The sequence below is a fragment of the Ovis canadensis genome, chromosome 26, assembly GCF_042477335.2.
Source record: "Ovis canadensis isolate MfBH-ARS-UI-01 breed Bighorn chromosome 26, ARS-UI_OviCan_v2, whole genome shotgun sequence".
NCBI classification, from domain to species: domain Eukaryota; kingdom Metazoa; phylum Chordata; class Mammalia; order Artiodactyla; family Bovidae; genus Ovis; species Ovis canadensis.
In genome coordinates, this window is record NC_091270.1 from 30,960,234 (window position 1) to 30,988,136 (window position 27,903).

General features: G+C 40.2%; 2 protein-coding genes across 5 annotated transcripts in view; one reads left to right on the forward strand and one right to left on the reverse strand.

Moving 5' to 3' along the window:
- Nucleotides 1-330: 330 nt before the first annotated feature.
- CFAP97 (cilia and flagella associated protein 97) lies at nt 331-27,619 on the reverse strand. Of its 3 annotated transcripts, none has more exons than XM_069573270.1 (5): nt 27,107-27,619; nt 18,521-19,569; nt 10,087-10,352; nt 4,639-4,789; nt 331-3,525 (listed from the first exon to the last, which is right to left on the reverse strand). In XM_069573270.1, the coding sequence occupies exons 2-5, from the start codon at nt 19,551-19,553 to the stop codon at nt 3,395-3,397; spliced, it is 1,581 nt and encodes a 526-aa protein (XP_069429371.1). In that variant the 5' UTR covers nt 19,554-19,569; nt 27,107-27,619; the 3' UTR covers nt 331-3,394. The 3 variants fall into 3 exon arrangements, with proteins under 3 accessions (XP_069429371.1, XP_069429370.1, XP_069429372.1); XM_069573269.1 differs by having other exon boundaries at nt 27,010-27,480; XM_069573271.1 differs by having other exon boundaries at nt 26,913-27,310.
- Nucleotides 27,216-27,903, forward strand: part of SNX25 (sorting nexin 25) — a 97,651-nt gene continuing 96,963 nt past the window's right edge. For both annotated transcript variants that reach the window (XM_069573258.1, XM_069573259.1), the window contains exon 1: nt 27,216-27,839. The gene's annotated coding sequence lies outside the window, so the exon portion shown is untranslated. The remainder of the gene's footprint in view (nt 27,840-27,903) is intronic.

The window sequence follows — 27,903 nt, forward strand, 5'->3', positions numbered from 1 at the left end:
CATTGTAGCAACATAACAATTATGATGTGGTTTAAAGAGATGATCAAGAATGTAATTTTAAGCATTTTCCCACATAAACATCATACTTCCAAAGATATAAATAACTTAATATCCTCTTTCCAATTTCATTCTCACTAATTCTTAGTCATGGAGACATGTAAAAGTTATTCTTCTAATTTTTACAATGGGAACAAGAAGACAGTGCATTTGAGAGACAGACATAGGATCAAAACTCAGTTATCTTTGACTCTTTTCTTCACTGTGCCAAGGATAAGTTCTTCATGCCTAAAAGACATTATAGTAGACTGGGAAATTAAAAAAGAATGTTGATTTTTAAGTTTCTTACTATCTTTATTCATACAAATAAAGTAGTCAGGAGCATTAAGCACATTTTTTTGGATGGTTTACAATCATGTATATAGGTTCCAACTTTGGCATTTAAGATATTAAACATTTTATGAATTTAATTATTAAAATAATAGAGTAACTTAAACTTGTGTCCCCAACTTTACATTGGCCATAATACTTTTCATAGTGTACAGGATTTGAATTTGAAGATGAAAGTACACACACATATCCATCCCAGTGACCTCTTTTTAAAGTTACCTAGATGTCCATTTTGGACATTTGGGTTAATGGGCTGAAAACAACTGCATTACACTACATTTACAAGCAAACAAGAAAACTTTTATTTGGGGTAGTAGCTAAGAAAGCAGCTTTTTATGGAGACTGAAAAAAAAAAAAAAGGAAGTAGGGGAAGTATGAGGGTAATTGCTATCCTTAGGAAATAATTTTAATAATTCAAAATTTTTCATAGGATCTTATTAAGAAGGATCCAATACCAGTATAACATTTAACAGACATGAAAGTAACTCTCAATAAGAACCTTGCCTATTAATTGCTGACCTTGGATGAGTATCATTTCTAGTTGCATGTGTAAATCTTAAAAATATATATCTTAGGTACAAGTGAACCAAATATAAAGCAGTGCTAGACAGTCCACATTTTTTATGTTCTTGAAAATGAAAATAATAGGCTTCTGATTTCTTCATAAAAATATCCCTTAAATCGTAACAACTTAAAAGGTATCTTGACTTACATCGGAGAATGTCACATTTTTCAACCCCTATCCCTTTACTTACACTTATCAGTGCAAACTAATCATGACAACTGTTGTAAATTTCTCTTTGAAAAGATAAGTATTGTTGTTCTTTCTGACTTTTGCTTCAAGCTGAGTCCCTGTTATCAGTAACACTTAGACGAAACTCCCCTGCCTAAGTAGTAAAAACTGAAGGCGTTAATTTAGAATCTAAAATCAAAGTACAGAGAAAAAAAAATTTTTAAGATCAAAGAAAAAAAAAGTACAGCTTTTATGTATAAAATTAAAATTGTACCATATGGCATATGACATATGGCAGCAAAGACTATATAAAATGTATTCAGAGACTAATGCTATTACATAAAAGGATTCTTTTCTCCCCTAACAACTTAAAAACCAATTGAATAAAATTGGCTAACTCACTACTGGGAATATATTCAAATGCTGAATTTTAAAATTTAGCATTATCTTATCTCTCCTTAAACACAGGTTGTTACACAAACATCGAAAAGCGCAATAAGGTAAAAAACAAAACCTTGATTTAGTACAGCTAAAGTTCATAAAGTAAAGCACTAAGTGATGTAAAAACCTATACACCAGAATATCAAATAACAACAAATGAACATTATAACTCAAGGAAAGCAGCAGAAAAATCTTACGGTCAGGTTGTTTTCCCATGAATTTTTTTTAACTCCACTCTCCCCACCCTTCTCAAGCCCTACCCGAAACAAAATCTATCAATACAAACTAAGACCAAGACATTCTGAATTGGTGTTTAGCAAAATGCAGTTTGGCTTACTGCTGAAGGTGTTTAAGAAAAGTTAAGTTTGGCATACACGCTACAGAGCTTGAGCAACCCAGAAAAACAAAAAACAAATCTTACTGTGTTTACAGATCAAAAATTCACACTAAAAAAAAAAAAAAAGACAGATTTGGCATTTAATATAGAAATTTTGCAATACATTTTAATGTATACAGAAAAGGCCAGTAGTGAAAACGGTGATAACTAGAACAACAGAAGCAACATGACAGAGATATACTTCGTTGTACAAGAGCCTACAGATTGACAGGAAAAATACTCTGATTTCAAGAGTCAACTATATTACACCCTACTCACACATCACTAATTTCAAAAGGTCTTTGAAAGTGAAACTGGCAAAAATGGTACTTCCAGGATTCAATACAAAAGGCCAAAACAAAACAAAAAAATTGGCTGACATTTATAAAGTAGCCTCAACAAATACGGGATTTTTTTCCTCCTTTATCATTCATATTTTTAGTTTTCTTTGTCAGCCTTTAAAAACAGTAGCTGGAGCTTCTAAAGGGCTGAGAACAATGCATTTGTTTCTTATGTTTCCTCTCACTTAAAACAATAAACGCTGAATACAGCAAAACCCATTAACAACACCCCTTAAAACGCTGTCCTGACACAACCTGGGATCTGCTTCTTGGTTCCTCAAGCTGGTGGTGCTCATTTGCTAATTCAACAAATACTTGATTTTGCTTATGAGGATCTGGTCCTTGGACAAACTATTCACAATGCAGGAGCTCTAAAGAAACCTAACTTCTCAGAATCCTTACCTACTTCCCCCGGAAAACACAAAGAGGAGCTTCTAAATTGAGCTTTCTAAGACTCACAGTTTGAAATGGTCTGGAATGGTTGATAAAATTTTTAAGATCTAACTCAGTGCGCACATCTACAGAGGTAGTAGGCACCTCTGGTGAATCACAAGGACTGCCCTAGTGCAAGCTTCTGTCTTCTCCTCAAATCTAAATCAGCGCCACCAATGAGAACAAATTTCAAGATCAGTTTCATAATAACTATCTTACAATCAAGGTATAAGTCACACCACCCAAGTTCTGAAGCAAACAGAAAACCAAGTCAGTCAAGAGCTACGCTCACTGTATACAACTTACAGAAAATGAAAACAAAACAGAAACACGTTAAATGAGAACTATATAGCTAACATTTTGGTCCAACGTGCAGGATGCTATCACAACTGCTTCATCAGTCTGACAGCTGAACCAGTTTCTATGTTGAGAAAAGACACAGGTATACTACCATTTCTCTACGAAATATACACATGGCTCATATAAACACCTCCTCGCAGGAAACACTGATTTTTATATTAAGTTGTCTTTTTGAAAACCATTTTGCCTCGAATTACAAGTCACTATTTGTACACCTTAAATTGCTGAAACCAGTATTTAGATGTCTACACAGAGAATCACAGCATTATACAAGAGCACTTCAACTAAGAATTGGATGAACAATGTTTAAAGTAAAAAGAGTTTTTATAACCAAGCTGTACGGACATTCGGGGGCTTAGGTCTTAGCAACAGGCCACCACCAGTTGTGTCAAAAGCAGATCGCTCACTCTTACAGCTGAGGCCACTGGTAGCACTGGACGTCCTGGAAGCTCCTTCTGAAAACAGACAAAGAGCAAGAAATTATCTGAACTAACTAAATACACAAATCATCATCTGATACACTTCCTTTCCTAATCCGAAGCCCAGATTAAAATAAAACGGCCTTCTCTATCTCACATGTGTTTTTAATAGTCTAATTCTATTCTCAACCAGGAATGTACTTCAGAATTCCCTGTGGAACTTGAAATAACAAACATAACCAAACTCTATACAAGGGCATTTTGATGCGATAGATTTGGGGTGGGAGTAAGTGTTTTTAAAAGCCTCTCAAAGGATTCAAGTGGGAAAAATAAAATCTCTTGGTATAACCATTTATACATTTATTCAACAAATAATTTTGCACATTCAAGGCACAATATTAAGTTTGAGTTACTGGAATAAGATGCTGTCTTAGTCACTAACTCTACCAAGGAAATGATGCGTGGAGGATGAATGAATGGAATTAAACTAGTTATCAAAGTGTTTAAGACTACAAGTGGTTCCAACTTTCTGTCAGGACTAACTTTTACAGACTTTATAGCTTAGAACACATACATAAAGTAATGGCACAGGCTTCTGTAGGGAAAGCGGTCTGGCCTTTCCGTGTGTTGTACACTCCAATACTCAGCGGTCACTCCCACCTGTATTCTCTGGGTGTGTAACAGATCATATACTGAGCATTAAGAGGGATTGATCTGAGGACTACAGATTGCTAATTCTTGTCTTAGTTACCAGTGAAGAAGCAGCAGCATGCACTAGGGCCAGAAGATACTACTGAAAATTCTTCACCGGCTAAAGAGACTGCTTTGGCCACTTTTAAACAGTCTATCTGTTTATTTCTTCCTTTAATAAGCACACTGAAATTAACAGTTTCTCCTCATTACCTAAGAGACTACTGATATTTTCAGTTGTTTAACCTCCTGGTTTCCTTCCTAGGTTGCCATTATACGCTGTGAAAAAATGAAACCTGAAGTTAAGTGAACTAACACAAAACAAGGCATGCCAGTGAAGCAGAACAGACTGCATCCCGCAAGTCAGCATTTAAAACTCTATCAGAAGAACTTAAGTCATATACTTTTAAAAGGGAAAAGGGTACGAACAAGTACAAAACACGTTATACGTGTGCTTACTTAGTGAGCTGTACTGGCTGAGGGTGGACCTCACTCGTCTGGAGATTGGGGATGAGCTGAGATAACCCATGTTGCGGTGATAGTCCATCAGCTGCTCTGAGCGTTTCATGCCAACTGTTGGCTTCACAGCTTCAAGCCTTTTCAGAAAAGCCTTCATTTAAATTAACAATTTAAAAGCTAACGTTAGATAAATCACAATCGTTTTTTAAAAAGGCAAACACTTTCTAGAACCTGAAATTCACAAAATAAAGTAGAAAAGACTTCAAGTCATACGGAAAAGATATTTCAATAATAATGTGGAAAATCTAAAAGTCTCTACCTGTCCTACAGCTAACCAAAACCACTATGATTTTAACAACTAATTATAGACACAGCTCTCTTGCTTGTCAGGTTACAGTCTTAGAGAAAAGATGCTGTAAGTTGAAAAATATTAAACCTTACTTTCTCATAGAAATTACATTATGGGAGTAATAATGCTAAGAGCCCAGTGTTCAACCCTAGAAATGACTGTGAACATATGCTTAGAGAGGAACTGACATATATACATTTAAGAGCATGAAATAATGTCATTTCTTTCAGCGAGTAAAGTGAAACTAAGCCGTACTATAGGAAACTATAAAGTACCCTCCTTGACCTCTTCCCTTCTCCTTCTGCTAAGATTATTCTTGCAATTTTTCTTAAAAAAATAGAATTCATATTGTGTCCAAATGAATATATGGAAACATGGTTTAACAAGAACAGTTTCAAATTTTATGAATTAAAAAAATTATCCCCTTTTGAAGTAACAAAGTTCTAGTACAGTTGGGTCTTTATGTCGCAAGTACGCCCTCTACTGGAGAGGGCTGTCCTCTTCACCTGTTCTGCACAGCACCACTCCTTTTGCCTGGAGGCTTGCAGCCTCTGGGATCGCTAAGGAGCTGATGTTAGGGACCTGGAACAGAATTGCTTTAGTCATCATGCCTGTGGGCCATGTGAACTGGTCTCTATCACTGGAGATGGAGCAAATGAAGGATTATGAATCATGAAAATTACAAAGTAATGGACCCTGGTTGTGCAGTACATTGGACACAAAAGTGGTGTGTGTGTGCACGTGTGCACCCTTGCATGTGTGTTTTGATTACAACACTCCGGCAAACAGGTTAAAAAGTGCATTATCTCACACTGACGAACCATTTGAGCCAATTCGGCTCTATATAAAGGGTTTGGTAGGTGGCTGGTTATACAATGAATACACAAAAGTTGATGGTTTATGAAAATAACCAATCAGAAGACAAAATGAAAAATGTCATGGCAATAACATAAAAAATACAGTTTTAAAGAAAACTACAAAACCTTACTAAGGTCAAGTGTTAAGAAGGCTTGAGTAAACAGAAGGACATACCATATTTCTAGATTAAAAGGTAATATTTTAAGAATACCCAACACTTTGCAATTAAAATGTAAATTCAACACAATTCCAACAAAAATTTAATTAAAAAATTTTATAAAGAAAAAATAATCAGCTATTTTGAAGAATAAATGCAAAGGACCAGCCAAGAAAAAAATATTACAATATGTAGAATTAGTTTTATTTTGCTTAATAAAGCAAATATTTGCTTAATAAAGAAGAGTTAAACATAAATCTGGACAATTACTATTCCTTCAGTTCAGTTCAGTCGCTCAGTCGTGTCTGACTCTTTGCGAACCCATGAATCGCAGCATGCCAGGCCTCCCTGTCCATCACCAACTCCCATAGTTCACTCAGACTCACGTCCATCGAGGCAGTGATGCCATCTAGCCATCTCATCCTCTGTCCGTCCCCTTCTCCTCCTGCCCCTAGTCCCTCCCAGCATCAGAGTCTTTTCCAATGAGTCAGCTCTTCACATGAGGTGGCCAAAGTACTGGAGTTTCAGCTTTAGCATCATTTCTTCCAAAGAAATCCCAGGGCTGATCTCCTTCAGAATGGACTGGTTGGATCTCCTTGCAGTGCAAGGGACTCTCAAGAGTCTTCGCCAACACCACAGTTCAAAAGCATCAATTCTTCGGTGCTCAGCCTTCTTCACAGTCCAACTTTCACATCCATACATGACTACTGGAAAAACCATAGCCTTGACTAGACGGACCTTAGTTGGCAAAGTAATGTCTCTGCTTTTGAATATGCTGTCTAGGTTGGTCATAACTTTTCTTTAGTTTCATGGCCGCAGTCACCATCTGCAGTGATTTTCAGTTCAATTCAGACGCTTAGTCGTGTCCGACTCTTTGTGACCCCATGAATCGCAGCACGCCAGTCCTCCCTGTCCATCACCATCTCTTGGAGTTCACTCAGACTCACGTCCATCGAGTCTGTGATACCATCCAGCCATCTCATCCTCGGTCATCCCCTTCTCCTCCTGCCCTCAATCCCTCCCAGCATCAGTCTTTTCCAATGAGTCAACTCTTCGCATGAGGTGGCCAAAGTACTGGAGTTTCAGCTTTAGCATCATTCCTTCCAAAGAAATCCCAGGGTTGATCTCCTTTGGAGCCCCCAAAAATCAAGTCTGACACTGTTTCCCCATCTATTTCCCATGAAGATACTATTCCTTACAATAACATAATAATTTGTTTAATAAATTATGCTTATTTCACCATTTAGCTTTAAGCTACTTTTTCTATTTCTTGTGAATTAAGCTTTTGATCGAGAGCTGCACTGTCCAAGGCCACAAGCCACATATTGTTACAGAACATTTAATGTGGCTAGTTCAAATTGAGATATGCTCTAAGTATAAAATATACAACAGACTTCAGAGACTTAGTACCAAAAAACGTAAAATATCTCTCAACAATTTTTTATATTTATTACATGTTAAAGTGTAATATTTTTTATATAGTCAGGTAAATATTATAGTAGAATAATTTCACCTGTTTCTTTGATGTTTCTAATGTAACTGTTAGGAAAATTTAAATTAAACATGTGGTTCACTTTATGTTCTACTGTTCTGAGTATAACAAATAAGATCCTACTATGAAATGGAGACAAATATTGTTCACATATACAAATTACTAAGTAACAAAATAAAAAGAAAAATAGCGGTAATTTTCCATTGCTTATTAAAATAGCGGAGATGTACAATTGATATGGGGTATAATAAAAGCTGTTTGCCAGTTTTCATCTCGTTTGTATCTAGAATAGTCCCTAGATATTAATGGCTTCAATTTCTCAAACCCAAGTTCCTCAAAACAATAAATATAGAATTACCATATGACCCAGGCATTCCACTCATAGGCACACAGCTAAAGGAACTGAAAGCTGGGACCTGAAGAGACACCTATAGTGCAGCACTATTCACAATAGCCAAAATGTGCAAACAATCCAAGTGTCCATGGTCAGATGAACCCGGAATCAAACTGTGGCACATATACAGACATGGACTATTACTCAGCCACAAAAAGGAATGAAGTTCCGATACAGGCTAAGGATGGACCTTGGAAACATAATGGAGCAAAATGAGCCAGGGACAAAATGACCCAAGAGTCTATTATTCTACTAATATGAAGTATCTGGAATAGACAAATAGAGACAGAAGGTAGAGTAGAGGTTGCCCAGGGCTGAGGGGAAGGGAGAACAGAGCATTACTGTTTGGCACAGTGTTTCTGTACGGAGTGATCAAAATAGTTTTGGAAATAAGTAGTATTTACTCACAATTCACAACATTGTGAATGTAATTAATGTCACTGACCAATCACTCAAAACAGGTAAAACGGCGAACCTCCCTGGGGGCGTATGGATAAGAATCCTGCCTGCCAATGCAAAGGACACAGGCTCAATCCCTGGTCCTGGAGGACTTCACGGGCCGTGGGGCAACCGGGCTTGTGCGCCACAACGACTGAAGCCTGCACGCTCTGCGGCCCGTGAGCCACAGCTAAGGAGCCCCTGTGCCCGAGCGCCCGTGTGCTCTGCAGCGAGAGAAGCTGCCACAGCGAGACGCTCAAGCCACACTAACGAGGGGCCCCTGCTCCCCACAACTAGAGAAAGCCCATGTGCCGCGACAAAGACACAGCCCCTCCAGGAGCGGATCAGAAATAAACATGGCAGTATGCACATACCAAAATAATAAGGAAGAAGACACTGAAAATTTTAAAAAGCTCAAGTGGCAAATTTTGTTTTATCAGAACCCTCTGACTGTATACTTTAGATGGGTATAGCATGGGTAAATTATACCTCAAAAAAGATGTTAAAAAGAAAAAGTAATCCTGAAGCGAGGAAACCTGGATATGATTCTACCACCTGCTCTAGCTGTTTACCCATTATCATAAAATGTAACTGAATCCTGAACTTGCTAGAGTGATACGTAGAAAGTTACCATCTAGTTCACTACCCACCAACCTCATTTCAACTTGTTCTGCTATAATCTACTCCCTGCCATGTTCAGGGTAACTCTCTTGACCAATATTTTACTATTTTTTGCAAATATACTACCCTAGCTCACCAACTCTCGGTGTTAGTGATAGTAATAAATTCATAAAAGTTACTCTTACAAATTCAGGGTAAGTAGAACTGTACTGATGATGAAACATAATAAGGATGAATTTGGGGAACTGTTCTAGTAATTTTAATAACAGCTTTATCACTTATGTTAACTCTGAATGTATCTGTTCATTAAGAGTCTAACTTTAGTTGAAGATGCGACCTCGGTTTAAAATCTTGGCTCAGTCACTTGCTTAGCAGCTCTTTGTCCAGGGGTTAATTATTTAACCCTTTTAGGTCTCAATTATTCTACCTGTAAGATGTGGATAAAAATAAAGTATGTCCCTGAAAGAATTATTGTCTGGATTCAATTAGCTAATATTTAGAAGACACTTGGAACAACGCCCAGCATTAAAAAGCTCTGGAAATATCGGCAATTATGAATTGCATTTTATAAAGAAAATGATATGCTATGAATAGTAGTTTTTTAATGTGAAGATTTTCAACAGTTTCCATATATATATTTCTTAGGATATCAAAGGACTGTTACTGTATGATTTTTAATAATCAATGTCTTTCATACATTCAAGCAGCAGGGCACCTCTCTGAGAATGTGTGTATTATTTAAAATAAATGATATATAAATTATTTTAGCTTTTGAGGATAAAATGAAGTAAAACAGATTAAGCTAGTGACTGAGTACTTCACAGAAGATGTATGTATCTAACCCTTGGACACCTTTTCCTATATTGCTATAGTAATTTAACAGATCTAGTCAAATAAATAATAGAGCTTACAGTATTTTCATTTAATACTCCCTTAAAATACAGTTTCCTGGATAAAGAAAAAGCACATACTGTTACCTTCCAGGCTCATGGCTCGTCCTATGTTTTATGCCATACAAACCTATTCCTACTTTTATATCATTTAGAAAATTTGGCTGTATTGGGTTTGCTGAAAGTTGGGCTTACAAATCAGTATAAATGCACTTTATTTGATGACTAAAATGTTAATCAGTCACTTACCAAATTTTCTCTTTCAATCCTTTGCTGTTCCCTCTGTCTGTTGAGAGCACTATGATACAACTTAGGGGGAGGACCAGTCGATCTTGGAGTCATACTCTTGCTTCCTGGTTTCTCAGCCTGTCTCGATAGTTCTTTCAAAAGCCTCTGATTTTCTCGATCAATCTGCCTCACTTCCTCTCTTGTGAAAGAGTAGTTTTTCCTAGGTGCTACTGAAGGCTGATCAAAGTGATGTTTTTGTGGTCTCTTTTTATCTAAGTGCAGAAAGGCTACAGAAGTGAACAACAAAAAAAAAGTGAACAAAAAAAGGAAAAATGGCTAAATAAACAGCAATATGATGGCATAATGGTATATGCTTTAACTTTTATAAATGGAAACTACATTAATTCATGATAAGGGATGTATGGAGTAATTTCAACGACATCCAGACTACAACTGGGTAGAAAAAAATACAGAGGCAGCTTAGAGGTTTATGCTCATCGGGTTCTTTGGGAATAAACGCTATACACAAAACCATGAAAACATTTTAATAAGAAATGAACAAGGCACTGGGTGTAGACTGCAGATATAATTTATGGAAAATGCTTTTGTCGTGTTCATTGTATGTTCTCCTAAAGGAAGCTTAAAAGTTAGAAACCTCTGGTGGACTGCATTGACAGAATACTCAGTTGAGATGGTTTTTATCAGTCAGAAAGGCATCCCAAGTGGTGCACAAGATTCCATGTGCAATGCAGGAGATGCGGGTTCGAACCCTGGGTCGGGAAAATCCCCTGGAGTAGGAAGTGGCAACCCACTCCAGTCCTCTTGCCTGGAAAGTCCCATGGACAGAGAAACCTGGCCGGCTACAGTCCATGGGGTAGCAAAGAATTGGATACAATTGAACGACTGAGCATGCCGACACACATAATTCAAAAAAAATTAAATGTTCTCAGCAATGCAAACAGTGGCCTGAAAATGGCAAAAGCAAACCTAGAATATTCTGAAACTTTCAACTTAACCTGAAAGAATTTTACTCTACAAGACTTACGGTCTTGATATTGGCATTGTAACAAATACTTCTACTATAAAAGTCAAACTATTATTCCTGACTAGACATAAGCCAAATGAATACCTTATATAAAAAGAGCTTTTAATCAAGAAAAATATTTTGTATACTATGATTATCAAGTGAAATTTTTATCGACATGCTAAATTATCAGTATTTCATATTACTAGAACAATTTTCAGCAAGTCACAATTATTACTGAACAGTTATCAGAAATTTCTAAACATATTAAGCTTGTTTCACCTAAAGTTTCTGCTAAAAATGAATGTATTATATCAGATTAACATTTGATATAATTTGGTACATTTTTCTGAACAAATTTGGTACATTTAACAATATCTTTTTAAAGTAACCATTGTTTGTTTTAAATTAATCATTTATTTGGCTACACTGGGTCTTAGTTGAGGCATATAGGATCTAATTCCCTGACCAGGGATTGACCCCAGGCCCCCTGCACTGGAAGTGTGGAGTCTTAGCCACTGGAAGTCCCCCATTATTTGCTTTCATTATATCAGAGTACCTTTATATTCATGGGGTTCTCATGGAAAGAATACTGGTGCTGTTTGCCATTCCCTCCTCATTGGAAAAGACCCTGATGCTGGGAAAGACTGAAGGCAAAAGGAGAAGAGGATGACAGAGCAGGAGATCGTTAAGATAGCATCATGGACTCAATGGACATGAATTTGAGCAAACTCCGGGAGATAGTGAAGCTCAGAGAAGCCTGGCGTGCTGCAGCCCACGGCACTGCGAAGTCAGGCACACTTAGTGACTGAACAACAACCATCTTGCTGTTGTACTTGTACTAAGCAAGTACACTCTTTTACCTGCTTAGTATTTTATGCTGTTACAAGCATTTTTAACCCCATTTAAAAATGTGACTGGTGCAGAAAAGTTAAATCCTTTGAGCAAGGTCACAAAACTGTAAATCTACATCTCAATGCTTAAACCAGACGGTCAGAAATTAAGGAAACTTTAAAAAAAAAATATTAACAGTGACTTCCCGATAGGAAAAATTAGGAAATTAATGACTAGTAATTTGTTGAAAAGCTCGCCAAACTAATCACGAAACCTGAATAGGAACACATTTAGAAGGAGATATATAAATTATCTTACTTCCAAGAAATATCTATTTTGTAGAATTGAATAAGGTTTCTAGATTAATTTAGCCTTTAAAATTAAGTTCTAGAGGGAATTGAAAGTAAGCTATTTTCCTAATGTCATTTACAAAAAGCTTTTATAAGTAAAATAAGGCAACAGCTAAAAATAAAATAAAGGAAGGATTTCAAACTAATTCATTTAAAAAAACAAAACAAAACAGCATTCTAACCTCCCTTGATGGGAAAAGTATATGTTGAGTGCTTACATACTGATGCCAGGTATCATTAACACATTTTTCTAAAGTGGCTACTATATACTTTAGTACGAGGCAACCTCCAATATATGATCCACTGTCTTTCCAATTAAGATTGAAAATAATATTAATTTGAATAAAGTTTCAGGGATAAAAATATATTAATATAAATATGTACATTATTTAAATGACACATTTAAGAAATACTGCTTTTCCCTAATTTTCGTTAATGAAACATTTTGCTCAAACTCTTTACAGTATTTCAATATGTCCATTATCACTAGAGCCACTTCTTGACTCAGTAACACCATTTACTAGAAGTACCAGCTTAACTTGCACCTAAACTGTGATACAGACAGCACTTAAAATGTTTATGTGAATACTATTAATGGAAAATTTATCCCAAGCCATATTATGTCCTTATTTACATAATACTAGTTTTTCTTTTAAAAAAATCCACCCTGTAGGCATATTCATGATCCCGATTAAAAAAAACCAATGATATTTGCTTTTTAAAATGATGTTTCAAAGGTTTTTTTTTTTTTTAAATCCCAACTCTTGTAACTGAGAGGTGATGATTCAAGGAATAATAACTAAATTTACTAAGTTTCTTTATCTTCTTTATGAACATCTTGTCAGATGAGAACTTCTGAGACATTCTTCCAGTCTCCTTCCTTTGCATCTGGGCAGGTCTGTGATGGCGCGGACCAACATGATACAGCCCAAGGCTGGGCAAAAATAGAGATAGATGCAGCCCACCCCTCCTTGTCTCTGGAATCCTTGTGCTTGGGGCCCTGGGCCACCCTGTGTCTGGCTGCCCTGAGGCTGTGAGGCTGACTACCCTGTGAGGACATCAAAACCACATAGAGGGGCCATGTGTGGCGTGGGCACTGTGATCCCAGCCTTCAGGTCATCCTAGGCTGCCACTTTACCCATCTAGGATTGTGGTCTGTCATCAGAGCAATAGTAACTAACACACAGAACAGAGTACCAGGAGTAGGGTACTACTTCAACAAAAACCTAACATCTGGAGCACTAGCTTTGAGACCAGATAGTAAGTGGAGCTAGAAAGGGTTGGAGAAGACTGCTGGTGAAGATGATCAAGTGGCAGAATTTTAGCAACACTGTTGGCTCTGACAGCAAGGAAAATGGAAAACGTACCTTCTGCCATTGGTGGATTTTGCTAAGCAGATCTCCAGGGAAAATCTTTAAAGTATCAATAGTTTGTTTTACCACCATAAGAAGACAGGATAGAAAACAGATGAACTAAAAAAGGAATCGGTCAGTTTTCAAGCAGGATTTATAGAGAATATCACAGTTGGGACTTTTGGGGTTCAAAATTATTACTATGTTGGCTTCCTAGTCTCTCCTGGCAGAAGATTCTCAAAGTACTCGAGCTAAAATTGAGGAACCACGCCCAAGGAGCCACAGCTGCCCTTGGGACTTGCTTTAACCCTGGATCACCAGGTGGGAGGGATCTTTGAAAAGGGGGAACATAGTTTTGCACTTGGGAGGAATGTAAATCAATGTATGGCCAGAGGGTGGGCTAAAGAAGTTTTGCAGAGTGTCTGTGTTATTTGACACTCCTCCCATTAAGAAGGAGGGTCTACGCCCCAGCTCTTAAATCTGGGAAGGTGTATAGCCAATAGAACATGGAAGAAATGATGCCACATTGCTTCCGATGCTAGGTCATAAAAGGTGGTAAGGTTTGCGCCTTGTTTCCTGGAACACTGTCCTCGGGGCTCTGAACCATCTGCACTGAGGCTACGGTACCTGAAGTAGCTAGACCACAGGGAGAGGCCACGCACGAGCCCTCTGTTCAGCAAGTCCTGGTCTCCAAGTCACCCCAAGCCCAGACACTTGATGTGTGAGTACACCAGCACTCAGATGATCCCAGGCCCCACCTGTCAAATCATCCCCACCTTTGAGTCTCTCTCTATACCCTAAGGGACTTCCCTGGTGGCTCAGACGGTAAAGAATCTGCTTCCAGTGTGGGAGACCGGGGTTCGATCCCTGGGTCAGGAGGATCCCCTGGAAAAGGGAATGGCTACCCACTCCACTATTCTTGCCTCGAGAATTGAGCCTGGTGGGCCACATTAGTCCATGGGATCCCAAAGAGTTGGACACGACTGAGCGACTATGACTATACCCTAAGTACTAGGGTAATTTGTTATGTAGCAATAGAAACTGCTATCTCATCACTTAAAAATATATATTATGTAATAGAAAAAAAACAAACCATGGGCCAAGTGCAGCCCATAAGTGGGTAGTTCATACTTTTTTTTTTGTCTAACATCTACCAATCTTCCATAGTGATTACGGCTTTATCAATTTCATCATCTAGCTCTGTTTGGCTTTTATCAAACACTTCAAATCAACGACTATTAAATCTTTTTTAGTGTACCTGGTCAGTTGGTTCATGTAAAATACTCTTCTTTGTCCCTTTCAGCGATCTTCACATCTTAAATTCTATTTTGTGTATTTCTATTTCCTCCTTGTTACCTGCCTGGCATAACTTTTTCAAACCTTTACTTTCATTCTTCCTATACTACTGACATTTTAAACATCTTTGCAGGTTGGACTTGATTAAAAAAATTTATCCCCTCTGATAATACCTTCTGATAAGTCAAAACAATTTACTTATATTGTTTGATCTCTTCTCACAATTTTATATCTTCAAAAAAGTGCTTTTTTTTGGTTCTTTTCCCCCATTTTCCCCCTTTTCGAAGACTGACTATGCTAATTTATTTTTTCTCTAATAGATTATAAATCCATTCTTCAGGTATAGAAGTTCTTAAACAGACCTCACACCACAGGTTTACTGAGGACCCCAAATAATGTTTATGTAGGTTATATCTATCAATGTTTACCATGTTAGAAATTAATGGTAAAAAACTGAAAGATATCTGTTAATTCATCTGAAAATAATAAACCAGTTCTATGTAAATATCACATTTTATAAAAATAAAAAATCAGTGAGAAGAGAAGCAGAGTTAAACATTTCTGTAATCTTTTACTGCCTGCCTAAATAGAAGACGGCCAGAGCGACACAGCTTGGCCATGCACACGCATCTCACATGTCCCTGGCTTAGCTCCATGGGGAAAATGAAAAAAAGAAAAACAAAAATGTTCTTGGATCTGAAAGCTTCACTGGGCAAATTCAGCAGGAATAATAATTTGAGAAACCTCAAGAAACACCGTATGTATAGACTGATTGCCACAATTAGTATTTAAAACATACTCTACTGCTATAAAGAATCTTTGGTGGGATATATTGGTGACTCCAAAAACAGATGCATCAAGGGGTAAAAATGCCACTTTGTTCTTGGGCTTGTAGTAACCCTGAGCACCACGTACTGTATGGGCGGGTCATGGGATCAGGGATCCCCAGAGGGCAGCAAACTGAATAAAGCCCTAGCCCATGTGCCTAGAGACTGAGCCACATTTTAGCTCTGTTTCCGAGTCAAAGCAGGATAAGATTATAAGGTAGAAGCAGGAGGCAGAGACTTACTGTATGTATTTCAGACGGCAAACCTAAGACTAGTGAGTAACTGTTACAAAATCCAATTTCAGTGAAACTTAAGATGCATACTTCCTGACCGTTAGCACTTCGGACAGAAGTGTCCCACAGTCCTTTAGGTAACAAATAGTGTCTAATGCAGGGATTCCAGCAAAGAATAAGATCCTGCCCTCATGTTGCTTACACTAACTCCAGAGTCTCCTGAAAGGAAATGGGCTTTTGTGACCGTGAGGCAGGGGTGGGTGTGAAACTTCTGCACAGCACGTTCAGAAGAGTACTTCTGAGAAGGTGATGGATAAGCTGAGGGCCGAGCAACAGACTGAAGTAGCCTCTACAGAGAGAGAGGCCAACCTCAAGTGCAAATACCCCACAAGTGCAAAGTATTAACATTCTGTGAACAGTAAGGAAGTACTGTGACTGGACAGAGAGGTAATGAGAGAAAGAGGAGCTGAAGGCAGTAAACATATGATGGCGAGCCATGGTTCATCAACTTTAACTGCATATTAGACAAGTGCACCAGGCTCTCCATGGCCCAAGCATCAGTACTTAATAGTTTGTTTTAATAATTTGCGTAGTTCTCCAAGAGATGCTCACATACTTCCTGGGATGAAGAGTCACTGAATGAACAGTCTGTTGAAAGTGAAAGTGAAGTCGCTCAGTCGTGTCCGACTCTTTGCGACCCGTGGACTGTAGCCCACCAAGCTCCTCCGTCCATGGGATTCTCCAGGCAAGAATACTGGAGTGGGTTGCCATTTCCTTCTCTAGAGGATCTTCCTGACCCAGGGATCGAACCCAGGTCTCCCACATTGCAGGCTGATGCTTTAACCTCTGTGCCACCAGGGAAGCCCTTAAATAGTCTGTTAGCCTATGGTAAGAAATTTGGTATTTATTTTTAACCTAAGAGTTAAGCGCACTGAAGAGTTAAGAAGGAAACTACTAGGTCTGATCTACTTTTTTAAAGATCATTCCCATTGTTAGGGGAAGAAGCAGATGGGCAAGAATAGAAAACTCAGTCTTGAAAGTTTTAAGAGATTGAATGAGCATTTATCAGGAAAGGCATGCTGAGTGGAGACTTAGCCACTAGATGGTAATAGGCAATGTAAAAAATCTGATTTTGAATTCTACTTTGTGTACTAACAAGATTGATACTTTATTTTCTCTTTCTTATCAGCCTGGTATATCTTTTTCAAGACTTTACTTTCTGAGTATTCTTCCTTATACTATTGATATTTTAAATAATTAAGCAATCAAAGAGTAACAATCAAAGAAAACCTATAAAAGAGGGGACATTCACAAGTGTAAGTTGCTCCAAAATACATTTTATCAATCTATGAGACTCATTTGACCAAATAAGGGACTTATTTATGCCCTTCTATCAGGCCATGATAGGAATTTACATAATGTAAATTATGTAGCTGAAGATTTATTCTTTCAACTAACATTTCAAACAAATGAAGACAAGAGAGTCTTATTTGCAACTTAAAAACTTTATCTTCAATTGCCCTAAAACCTAACCTGCAAGCTCAATATTTTTAGTTTTGTATTAACTAGTCACAGATGAAGTTTGAGGTTGCTTTTTCTTCACCTGGAATATACTGTTTCTTTCAAACTAAATAATGGGTATAAATATATTGAGTCAGAAATACAGTAGTCAGGATTATCTTAATTCTTAAATCCTTCTATCTTAAAAGTAACTAAAACTTGAATCATGCTATTTCATCAACTTGGTAATTATTTTCCAGTAATTCTCTCTAGACTTAACTTAAAATCTGAATTGTCTCCTACAGTTTACTCTGAGCTCTCTTAATTTGCCAGCATTCATGCCACCTTCCCTTAAACTTGGTGCTCTTGCTTTCTTCCTTAAAGAAAGTGAAATGTATCTTACACCCATGTCTCCATGAAACGTAGGAAAACATTATCCGCTCTCCACGCATTTTGAGGCATTTTGAGTTTCTAAGAATCACTGTGAAGGACTTTCTAGTCCCAGTTGATCAGTTTTACAGTAATATAAATAATGATATTCCAGGTATCTTTAAATGAAATAACTTGGTTACATTATAATAATATATCCATGATCTCAAACAATAAAACACACCTACTAGAAAAATCGAGGCAAATTCATAGCATTTAATATTTCAGCTCAATATAATATTAGGTTTAATATTTACCTTCAATACACAGGACTTCCCTGGGGGTACAGTGGATAAGAATCCACCAGCCAATGCAGGGGACAGGGTTTCGATCCCTGGTCTGGGTGGATCCCGCATGCCAAGGAGTAACTAAGCACATATACCACAACTACTGAGCCCACGTGCTGCAGCTATGAAGCCCATGCACCTAGAACGGGCGCTCTGCAACGAGAAGCCACCAAAATAAGAAGCCTGTGCACCCCAACTAGAGGGTAGCCCCCACCCCTTGCCACAACTAGTCCATGCAGCCAAAAATAAATTACAAAATAAAGGCCCTATCTCCAGATGTAGTGATTTAAAAAATAAATTCCCAACACAGTGTTGAAAATTACCTTTTAAGAGATGACTCAGGTCCATTGTGTCATGTAAGACTTTTTGTTTATATCTGTGGTCTAAACTGGAATCCAATGGCGCTGACTTTGAGGTGAGACTGGGTTCATGTTTTTCCTTCCCTTTTTTGGCTGATTTCAAAGATTTTGAGTTATTTTTCGAATCTTCAACATTTTCATATACTTCTTGCCTCACATTTTCTTGCCTTTTAACTTTCATTTTTCTGTCGCTTGAGGCACCCAGTTCGAAAGACTGAACCGGGCTGATGTCCGGGGTCGATAAAGGAGTGACGTCCGTCACAGTGTCTTCCGATTCTTCAGTGTCATCACCAACCTTGGGTTTTGTACCTGAAGTGTGGGCTCCTGGTGATTTTTCTCCTGGTTTATATTTCAGTTTGGGTGACAAGTGGGTGGCGCCAGGGAGACACTTCTTCCGTGATGGAGATGAATCAGACAGGCCGACATCAGATCCGTTATCTGAACAGCCTGTATCAGAACTTGAAGAGGAGGACAAAGAGGAAGAGGAACTGCTTCTGGAATACTTTTTACTTAGGCTTTTCTTGAAGTTATTCGGCAGCTTAGCTGACTTGGACCTGACATGATGCTTTTTCTCATCGTCAGTGCTCTCCTCTCCATCTGTATAGTAGTCGTGCTCACCGTCTTTTACAGTTTGGGGAAGGCTATTTGGAGTGGGCAAGCGTATTTTATGTTCCACTCTAGCATCACACAATTTTGATCTTGAAGAAGTGGTCGAGGACGAGGAATTTCCAGCTTGTGCATTACCATCGTCTATAGGGTGATCCTCTGGAGGAGTTTCCCCATTGCTCTCCGTTCCCTTCTCAGTAAGATCATCTTCCTTTCTTTGTAGTCCAAGTTTCAAGTTTACATTTTCCGTATCTTTGTCTATTCTCTCTTCAGCGTCATCATCCTGCTTGTCAAAAACTGAGCTGCTGTCACCTTTCTTTGCTTCTTCGAAGTCACTGTCAAAGAAAGAATGGTCCACTTCACCTTCTGATATATCGTCAAACCGATCCATGCTGGCAACAATATATCTGAAAAGGAGGAAAGTGTAACCATCAGACTAAGAGTAATTTCCAAATTACTCTTTTTATTTTTATACAGTAATTGCAAATTTTCCCAAACTGAGAAGTCTGGGTAATATATAAAGGGAAATATGAAAAAGAAAAAACCTACCATGAAAACAGTAACTCAGTGAAATGATAATGGGGGCTAGAGGAGTAATAACAAGTTATACCAATGATCTGAACAATAATAAGAGATCATCAAGGCAAGTATATTACAAACGTGGATATGTAGATGAACGCCAAAGAAAAACTGATTTCCATAAATTAAGTACAGCTAGAGCTTAGAATCAGAGAAGACAATGGCAACCCACTCCAGTTCTCTTGCCTAGAAAATCCCATGGACGGAGGAACCTGGTGGGCTGTAGTCCCTGGCGCTAAGAGTCGGACACGACTGAGCAACTTCACTTTCACTTTTCACTTTCATGCATTGGAGAAAGAAATGGCTACACACTCCAGTGTTCTTGCCTAGAGAATCCCAGGGACGGCGGAGCCTGGTGGGCTGCCGTCTATGGGGTCGCACAGAGTTGGACACAACTGAAACGACTTAGCAGCAGCAGCAGATCTTGGCATGCTAAGCCAGCCCAAACAGACATCATTCTGGTAGACTGGCCGGTTAAAGACTCACATTTCTGGGGCAGGCTAAAGCCTCAAGGTTAGTTATGAAAGCTCCAGTTTGGTGGGATGGCCCAGCAGTCAGGACTCCATTTGGAGCCTGCAGTTTTCAATCAGACTCAGTTTAAAAGATGAGAGATGTGATCAAAATCTAATGCATTAGCAACAGTCTCAGCTACTGTTCTTAAGTTCTTAAACTTTTTGTTGTCCCTCTGTGTGGCATCCGTAGATTATGGCATTTTTGGTTAACCCGTGTGACAGTCACAGGTCACAGCTTCAGGCTCACAGTCTTAAAGCCAGGCATTCCCTTCTCCATTTTTCTGAGGTTCAGTCTTAGGGAAAATACTTGATGGTTACTGGCTATGAATGTGCAATTACAGCATTACTTTTAATACTAAAAAAAAAAAAAACACCCCAAAACTTGAATAGAGGAATATTTTGAGCCCATTAAAATCATTATTTAAATCACAGGTCAGCAAACTACTGTGAATGGGCTAAATCTGGCCCACCACTTGTTTCATTAAAAAAAAGTTTTATTGGGACACAGCCCCACTCACAGGTTGAAGAACTGTCTCTGACAGCTTTCCCACTGCATCTGTAGAGTTAAGTAGCTGTGGCAGATACCACAGGGCCCACACAGCCTAATATATTTACCAACGGATCCTTTGTGGCCCCCTGATGTTGGTGCTATTATCAGCGTGAAAAATGCATTAATATAAACTTGTTGGCTATATTGGATTAATAATACAATTTAGACATTTGGACAAACAATGAAGAGTTGAAAAATCAACAATCCCACTGCATTTTTAATGTTTCTGCTACTGTTATTGTGATAGTGTTCATGTAATAAACTAAGCAAGGAAGCGATGACAGGGAGTCTGCACAGTGAAAAAGAACCAACTGGCTCAGATACCAAGGCTCAAAACTTGGTGTTACTGCTTCTCAGTTGTGTGTTCCTGGGCACATGGACAAGAAGGGGCATCATGGCCCTGTCTGCAGCAGTGCTGACGGAGGGAAAAACTCAATGTCCAGTCGGAGGAAAGCAGAGAAGAGAAATGTTGTGTATTATATACTGTGTATCAGTCAAAAATGCTGAGCTGAGAGCCACAAAAAGCATGTCTACCAAGAGAGTGGAGTTGAATGACAATATAATCATGAAAAACTTAACACACACACACACACAGACAAAACAGCGCTAAACTCTTCAAGTGGACAAACATATACATAAAATTCTACCAGCCTGGCCTGGGAAGACATGCATTAAATATCTAAGAGTACGAGAGCCTATACAGGGAGGGAGGAGGAATGAAGCTGGAAAAGGGGACAAAGGGGAAGAATTAAGAATTTGTTTTCTGTGATCATGAATCATTACAAATACAAAAAGGTATGACTGATCATTATCGATCTAATTCTGCCCACCTGAGTTCAAAGAGAAAAACAGCAAATAAGCTATTGAATGATAGACAGTGCTTATTAATAGTCATTAAATTCTCCCCAAAGCTATCCTTTTTTGTAAGATAATTCACACTTTAAAATGTCAAGGAATAAAAGAGCTGTGGTAGCCATTTTATCCCACTGCTTAATGCCTTTAAGGATTAAAAAAATTTTAACAAGTTTCTTCAAATTCTAAAATCAAACAGTTTCATAGCACAGCCCAGAGCAAATTTTCTTAGCCAGTTTAAAACATAAATCTTTTCAAAAACAAATCATCCAAATTATTCTAACTTCCGTCCCTCTGCAAAACTTGTTTACATTTTTCAGGAAATAAAATTACTAACCTAAGTCTCATTTGTATTAGTGTTGTTATTCTACTACTACTAATAGTTAAAACATTAACTTAGTACTCATTAACTGAGTACTTATATGTTGTTGCTGTTCAGTTGCTAAGTCACATCCAACTCTTTATGACCCCATGGACTGTAGCACACCAGGCTTCCCTGTCCTTTACTATTTCCCGGAGTTTGCTTAAACTCATGTGCATTGAGTCAGTGATGCCATCCCACCATTTCATCTTCTGTCATCCCCTTCTCCTCCTACCCTCATCTTTTCCAATGAGTCTCTTCACATCAGGTGGCCAGAGTACTGGGGCTTCAGCATCAGTCCTTCTAATGAATATTCAGGTTTGATTGTTCTAAGTGCAAAAGAAGTACTAACTCACGGACTTTTGACAACAACTTTTAAGATATTTTGTCACTCTCTGGTAAGTGGGGACTTGCCTGAAGCCACACAGCTAGTTAAGTGACCTACCAGGATTCTAAAGTGGGCAGCTTTGAGGATCACGTGACTAACCACTGTTCTATTCTGCTTTAGAAATATGGTCCTAGACTTATGGAAAGAAAAAAACTGAGACCTTCCTTCTTTGAACTGTAAAACACATTGCTGTATTATCTATGATTTATTTGACAGTAAACAGGGGCCAAGATAGTAAAATAATCCCTCCCATGGTAGGAAGTTTTAAGAGAAAGTGGGATTTGTTTAGCAATTTGGCTTTAGAAACAGTTCTTTGCAAAAAAGGATGGCCTGCCCAGTGAAAATTAGATACACATGCTAGTGTTTGCCACACATTTTGCTGGATATATTTGCCGTGCAGCAGTTTTCCTCTAGCAAAATAATCAGGAACAAATCTCACTGGCATCACAAACTGAATAAACTAGTTCAGTTCAGCTGCTCAGTTGTGTCCGACTCTTTGCGACCCCATGAACCGCAGCACGCCAGGCCTCCCTGTCCATCACCAAATCCCAGAGTCCACCCAAACCCATGTCCATCGAGTTGGTGATGTCATCCAAGCATCTCATCCTCTGTCCGTCCCCTTCTCCTCCTGCCCTCAATCTTTCCCAGCACCAGGGTCTTTTCAAATGAGTCAGCTCTTGGCACCAGGTGGGCCAAAGTATTGGAGTTTCAGCTTAAGCATCAGTCCTTCCAATGAACACCCAGGACTGATCTCCTTTAGGATGGACTGGTTGGATCTCCTTGCACTCCAAGGGACTCTCAAGAGTCTTCTCCAACACCACAGTACAAAGGCATCAATTCTTTGGCACTCAGCTTTCTTTATAGTCCAACTCTCACATCCATACATGACCACTGGAAAAACCATAGCCTTGACTAGACGGACCTTTGTTGGCAAAGTAATGTCTCTGCTTTTTAATATGCTGTCTAGGTTGGTCATAACTGTCCTTCCAAGGAGTTAAGTGTCTTTTAATTTCATGGCTGCAATCACCATCTGCAGTGATTTTGGAGCCCAGAAAAATAAAGGGAGCCACTGTTTCCCCATCTATTTGCCATCCCCACCGGATGCCATGATCTTAATTTTCTGAATGTTGAACTTTAAGCCAACTTTTCCACTTTCTTCTTTCATTTTCATCAAGAGGTGCTTTAGTTCTTCTTCACTTTCTGCCATAAACCAGTAGCCTTAGGTAAATTTAAGTGTTAACGTAGGTAATAAGAATTCAGAACTTTGAACTGATTTGTGACTCTCTATTCCAAACTGAGCTGGTGATCAAACCACCTTTCCAAAGACAGTAAACATTTTCCCAGGTATTTCTGGCAAGGAGGGTGACAAACCTGGGGTAGCACTGTACAACCTGTATCATATTCTGTTTGGTCAAACCACCTTTTGGATGAAGCACTTAGCTTTGAGTGCTATGGCAAAGAGTCTAGAACCTGAGTTATGATTAATGGTTTACCAACCAAGGGCTCACAGAAATAAAAGAAATAACTAAGGGAAAGGGTGTGTTCAGATACTTGAAGAGTAGTGATATGAAACAGACTTGAGAGCTATTATTTGCAGCTCCAGAGGCAGAACTTGCATCAACAAATAGAATGCATAAGAAAGCTGTTCTGAGTTTAACATTAGAATCGCTCAAAAATGGAATGAGCTCCCTTCAAGGATTATGAGCCATAAGTCATCTAGCCACAAGTCACTAGTATCGCTGGAGCAAAGATGAGATGGCTATTTGCTGGGGTGCTGCAGAGGGAATTTGTGTGTCTGGAGGATATGACCTTTCGCAACCCTAACATGAGCTAGGTCTAAATCCCAAAGTCTATCCCTAAGCCAAATGACTACAGATACTTCTGTGAAATCCATTTTTCATAGCTGTTTCCTGCCTTCCCTGTCTTCTTACCAAACTGGGAACTCCTGGTACCTTGCTCATCTTTATATCCTAGCACCTAAAGTCAAACCTAAAAAATACTAGATATTCAAAGAATGTTTATCTGATGAAGGAGTTTGGAGTTAGGAGATTTAAGATTGAGCCAGCTATGTAGGGCTTTCCAGGTGGCGCAGTAGTAAAGAATATGCCTACCAATGCAGGGGACACTGGAGACATGGGTTCAATCCCTGGGTTGGTAAGATCCCCTTAGAGGAGGAAATGGCAACCTGCTCCAGTATTTTTGTCTGGAAAATTCCATGGAGCGAGAAGCCTGGTAGGCTACAGTCCATGGGGTTGCAAAATTGGACACGATTGAACACAGCCAGCTATGTAAGCTGAAAAATCACCTCTTTCACCTGAGTTTTCTTCCTGGATAGTTTTCCATAGCTGTCCTTCATTCCCTTCCTACCCCACACACTAGAAGCAACTATCCCCTTATCTGCATTTACAAGATCCCTGTGAGTGTGAAAGTCACTCAGTCATGTCCGACTCTTTGCGACCCCTCGGACGGAAGTCTGTTAGGCTCCTCTGTCCATGGAATTCTCCAGGCAAGAATACTAGAGTGGGTAGACATTCCCTTCTGCAGGGGATCTTCCCAACCCAAGGATCAAACTCAGGTATCCTGCATTGCAGGTGGATTCTTTACCATCTGAGCCACCAGGGAAGCCCTACAAGGTCCCTGTAGTCCCCAACAGCTGTAAGCATCTGTCTCCCTACATGGTCACAGTTCATGAGAAGGGGTGTGGAGATGAGTGTCTGAGAGGCTTTTCAGGTTTATAGATTTAGGTTCCTAACATCCAACAGATGGGTTATTGTAAAGATTTAAACATTCAGGTTTTTCCAGTAGTCATGTATGGATGTGAGAGATGGACTCTAAAGAAAGCTGAGTGCCAAAAAATTGATGCTTTTGAACTGTGGAGTTGGAGAAGACTCTTGGGAGTCCCTTGGACTGCAAGAAGATCCAACCAGTCCATCCTAAAGGAAATCAGTCCTGAATATTCATTGGAAGGACTGATGCTTAAGCTGAAACTCCAATTCTTTGGCCACGTAATGCGAAGAACTGACTCCTTAGAAAAGACCTTGATGCTGGGAAAGATTGAAGGCAGGAGGAGAAGGGGACGACAGAGGATGAGATGGTTGGATGGCATCAGCAACTCGATGGACATGAGTTTGAGTAAGCTCGGGGAGTTGGTGATGGACAGGGAGGCTTGATGTGCTGCAGTCCATGGGGCTGCAAAGAGTTGGCATATGACTGAGCAACTGAACTGAAGCATTCAGGTGACTTAAATGAACAGAAAAAATATCTAACTGTCCCAACCACTAAGCAGTCCTTTTGATAACCATCACTTCAGTTAGTGAGATTCAATTTACATTAAAGAGTAATAAAAACATGGACTTAATAATATAGTAAAGTTTCTCTTTACAACATATTGGGAAAGCGTAAAAATCAAATGACAGTTCATTAGACTGCAATAACCCTGCTGATACTCAATAAGAACAAGTACTTGCCAAAGCTGCCCAGGAGTTAGTTCAGTTCAGTTCAGTTCAGCCGCTCAGTCGTGTCTGACTTTTAGCCACCCCATGAATCGCAGCACGCCAGGCCTCCCTGTCCATCACCAACTCCCAGAGTTCACTCAAACTCACGTCCATCGAGTCGCTGATGCCATCCAGCCACCTCATCCTCTGTTGTCCCCATTTCCTCCTGCCCCCAATCCCTCTCAGCATCAGAGTCTTTTCCAACGAGTCAACTCTTCGCATGAGGTGGCCAAAGTACTGGAGTTTCAGCTTTAGCATCATTCCTTCCAAAGAACACCCAGGGCTGATCTCCTTTAGAATGGACTGGTTGGATCTCCTTGCAGTCCAAGGGACTCTCAAGAGTCTTTTCCAATACCAGAGTTCAAAAGCATCAATTCTTTGGCGCTCAGCTTTCTTCACAGTCCAACTCTCACATCCATACATGACCACTGGAAAAACCATAGCCTTGACTAAACGGACATTTGTTGGTAAAGTAATCTTTGCTTTTCATTTAGACACTCATGGTTCGTAGAGCCCTTGCAGAACCAGCAATACAAATACCAACGCTTTCTCCTTACATCAGGAAAACAACACAGAGGAATCCGGCATTTTTAACTGTCATTTTAGGTACTGGGACATGACGTTTCTGTAGTTAAGACATATGATTTGGTCCAAAGAAGGTAACCTACTGGATACCCGAAAATCTCAGCCCAAAGGAAACACCTGTCTTTCAGGATCTGAGGTTCCTTACACTACCCACTCCGGAAGCCACGACGTAGCGGATAACTGACATCACCCTCCCTCCTCTGAGTTCAGGGTCAAGTTCTGCGGAGGTGGGCGGGGGAGACCTGAGCCAGGATCTCCCGGGACGGGGTGGGGGGCGATCACATCTTAATTCACGGCCGACCCCGACCCCACACCACCCGCGAACGCGCCCCGAGGTTAGGCCCGGCCATCCCAGCGCTGCCGACGAGGGGCGCTGGCCCTGCGATCGCGCCGGCTCCGGACGCCTCAGTGTGGGTTACACCCGCCTACCGACAAGTCTGCCCGGGCCGCAGAGGCGGCGGGGCCTGGAGGGCTGGGGCAGGGAGAGCGAGGGGCGGCCTGGTCCGTCCGCCTTCCGCATACCGACCCTGTGCGCTCGCCGCGGCCTGGGCCTCGGAGAGGGGAAACGGATCCCGAACGCGGGGCGCGGGGCGCGGAGGAAGGGTCGCCCGCGCGCAGCTCACCGGGCGCCGTAGCCGCAACCTCCTCGCGCCGCCGGCGTCCCGGGCGTGCGCCCGCGCGCGCGCGCTCCCGCAGCCCCTCCAGGCGACCCCAGCGGCCGCCGGAGCTTCCGGAGGCGGAGAGAGCGGAACTGGAAAGGAGGTCGCCTGGGCCCGCGCCGCTGGTCCCGCGGGAACCGGGCGGTGCCGAGGCTCCTCGAGGCGGGCGTCACAGAGCGCGGCGGGCCCGCCCCGCTCCCGGGCGCGCGGGGCCTGGCCAGCGGGCGCCCTCTCGGATGGAAAGGGACGCGGCAAGAAAGTGACCTCCGGACCCTCGGCTGTGTCCTGCAGCGCCCAGGTGTTAACTGCTGCCGCCTCCGCTGCTGACGAGGAAAGCCGCTTTGATGGTCTTGTGATGTTGTACCCAAACAGCAAGAGTAATAATAAATATGGAGGCAGCTGATATAAATATGCTTATATCAGCAAAGTTCGGTTTAAACAGCCCTGTGGGCCAGGGGCTGGTAAACACGTGAGAAAGTCCTCTGACTGCTGGTAAATGAGATGGGTAGTTCAAACAATCTGGGAAAAGTGATCTCCGTCCACTGTATTGAATGCAGCCCTTTTTTTGTGTTTCAACTCGCAAGCACATAGTAGGTGCGACAGAGCAGTGGCACCCCACAGATGCCGGCCTGCTAATCTCAAACCTGTGCTGTGATTAAGGATCTTCAGATGAGAACATCAACCTAGGTTATCCCAGGTGAGCTCAATGTAATCCCAAGTGTCTTTATAGGAGGGGAGACAGGAGATTTGAAGTCAGTAAT